At 36.6% G+C, this 2,100-nt stretch overlaps 1 protein-coding gene across 3 annotated transcripts; it reads left to right on the top strand.

The window, feature by feature from the left end:
• The first annotated feature begins 532 nt into the window (after positions 1-532).
• On the top strand, positions 533-1,745 carry LOC105453088 (laccase-3-like). Of its 3 annotated transcripts, none has more exons than XM_011694790.1 (2): positions 533-779; positions 1,596-1,745. In XM_011694790.1, the coding sequence occupies exons 1-2, from the start codon at positions 551-553 to the stop codon at positions 1,634-1,636; spliced, it is 270 nt and encodes an 89-aa protein (XP_011693092.1). In that variant the 5' UTR covers positions 533-550; the 3' UTR covers positions 1,637-1,745. The 3 variants fall into 3 exon arrangements, with proteins under 3 accessions (XP_011693092.1, XP_011693093.1, XP_011693091.1); XM_011694791.1 differs by having other exon boundaries at positions 1,592-1,745; XM_011694789.1 differs by lacking the exon at positions 1,596-1,745 and adding an exon at positions 1,479-1,571.
• Positions 1,746-2,100: the final 355 nt, after the last annotated feature.

The following is a 2,100-nucleotide window of genomic DNA, read 5'->3' as shown; positions in this document are numbered from 1 at the left end:
GCCAGCTGAGCGAGCGGCTTTCCGCGGCTTCCCCCTCCCCGCGGACCCCCCGCGGACCCCCCTCCCGGGGACCCCCCTGCCCCTCACCCCCCCTCATAGCCCCATGGATTAGAACCCGCCCTTACTAACTACTAATATTCAATTTAATATACTTTTTACCTTGCGTAGGGGTCTGTCTAATCTTTTCGGTATCTATTATTTTTAGTATGTTGTAGACTTATCTATTTAGTAAGGCGAAGATTTAATAGATATACTTTACAACGCGAAGCGAGGTTTCACATGGGTTTATAACTTTTATGCGAAGTAAGATTTTACGTCCCCTAAAGATCTCCTAAAGTGAATAATTACCGTTTATTTTTATAACTTTTTTTGTTAATTAATGTTTAACAAAAGACAAGCAATAGCTAAAACCTTTTAATGGTTACTCAGGGTCATGACCTTAACAACATATCTCCAAGTCAAGGTCATTGGAGCTGGGTTCCCTATTCGGCAGTTTTACCATAATAATAATAATAAAATAAAATAATATGTTACAGGTCCTCTTACAGATATGAATCATCCATTTCATTTACATGGTTATAGTTTCTGCGTAATGTATGCTGGTCAATTTAACAACGCACGTAATAAAGATGATATAACAAATGAAGATGTAGCCCAAGAAATAAATGCTCACATGAATCGCTTGCAAAGTGGTTATTATCAAAATTGTGCTCCTAAAGATACTGTAATCGTACCAAATACTGGTTTTGTCATCATACGATTTAAAGCAGATAATCCAGGTTAGTAATCTTATTACAAATCTGTATAAATATTCATTATTGTAAAGAAGGGTGTTACGAAAAGACCGATTTTTGCTTTGCTCGCGAAAAATAAAATTGAGTGAGAAAGTTTCTTATAGTTTTTGAGACGAGGAATCCAATGGTACTAGTTAAAATAACGTCATAATTCGGGAATATATCGAAAATTGAGTTTAAAGTCGGAAAAATGCGCGGCGTCGCAGTCATTCGCAAGATAAGTCGCTACGCTGCTTGTTTCGATTATATGTAGTGTGTACATTATGTTTTTATCATTACAAATGAAGAATTTGTTATAAAAATGCTATATTTAATAGCGAAAATATCGAGCGTAATGGAAAGTTCCATGCGCCTGCATGAACATTTTCGAGTCGCGACTACACCCACCCAGCGGATCGCCGTGCGTCTTCCGAGTGAATCACGCATTTTTCCGACTTTAAACTCAATTTTTGATATGTTCCCGACATGTGATGTAATTTTAACTAGCACCATTGGATTCCTCATCTCAAAAACTATAAAAAACGATGTTAATTTTATTTTCCACGAGTGAAAAAATTGGCCTTTTTATAACACCCTTCTTTAACTTTTATCATAAAATATCACAAAATTACATTATTTTTATGAAGTAAACTGTAAAAAAAGTAACATACTGCTATTATTTTATTAATCTTTGGTTGTCACTAGCGACTCCAATATTTGACTTTGGAGACGGATATTTCGAAGTACAGCTCTGAATGATATTATCTGAAAGATATTAGAAATATCATCGACTAGAGGTAGTGAAGTATTTTTTATAGGCAGAGACGCTGTGCAGCTGTAAGGATCTGTCAGTGCATGTTTAACAGCCGGTAAAAGTTGACGAAGATTGTGACTCCAGGTCACATTAATCCCTGTGTGACAAAGACGTTGCTTTTAATCATGATTGAAAATCGTTTTCTGTGCAAAATTTATCTATAAAATATAAATGTAATGTGTGGGAGTCGAAAATTTGTTTTTTTTTACAATAATCTATTAGAAAATTCAATCTCTCACACACACACACACACACACACACACACGCACACGCATTCGCGATATGTGTACGTGCGTATGCAGGAAGGAGGAAGAAAAAGAGAGGGAGGAAGAAAGAGGAAATAGGAAGTGAAGAGAGAGAAAATGAGAGAGAAAAGTTTCAAGGAAGGGAAAGAAAAGAGAGAGAGATAGAAGTTTGGTTGAAGGAATGAGGCAAGGAGAGAGGAAGAGATACACAGACACGCGATAAATTCGATTAGGTAAATTCCACGCGATACATCTTGGGTAATGCTGA

This window comes from Wasmannia auropunctata, unplaced genomic scaffold, assembly GCF_000956235.1.
Source record: "Wasmannia auropunctata unplaced genomic scaffold, wasmannia.A_1.0 LD336006.1, whole genome shotgun sequence".
NCBI lineage: Eukaryota > Metazoa > Arthropoda > Insecta > Hymenoptera > Formicidae > Wasmannia > Wasmannia auropunctata.
This window is presented reverse-complemented; position numbering and strand designations above follow the sequence as displayed.

Bases quoted from the DNA above. Each gene is read 5' to 3' on its own strand.
- LOC105453088 (XM_011694789.1), top strand. From the start codon at position 551: ATGAATCATCCATTTCATTTACATGGTTATAGTTTCTGCGTAATGTAT. The intron at 780-1,478 runs GTTAGTAATCTT...GGTTGTCACTAG, and splicing joins ATTTAAAGCAGATAATCCAG to CGACTCCAATATTTGACTTT.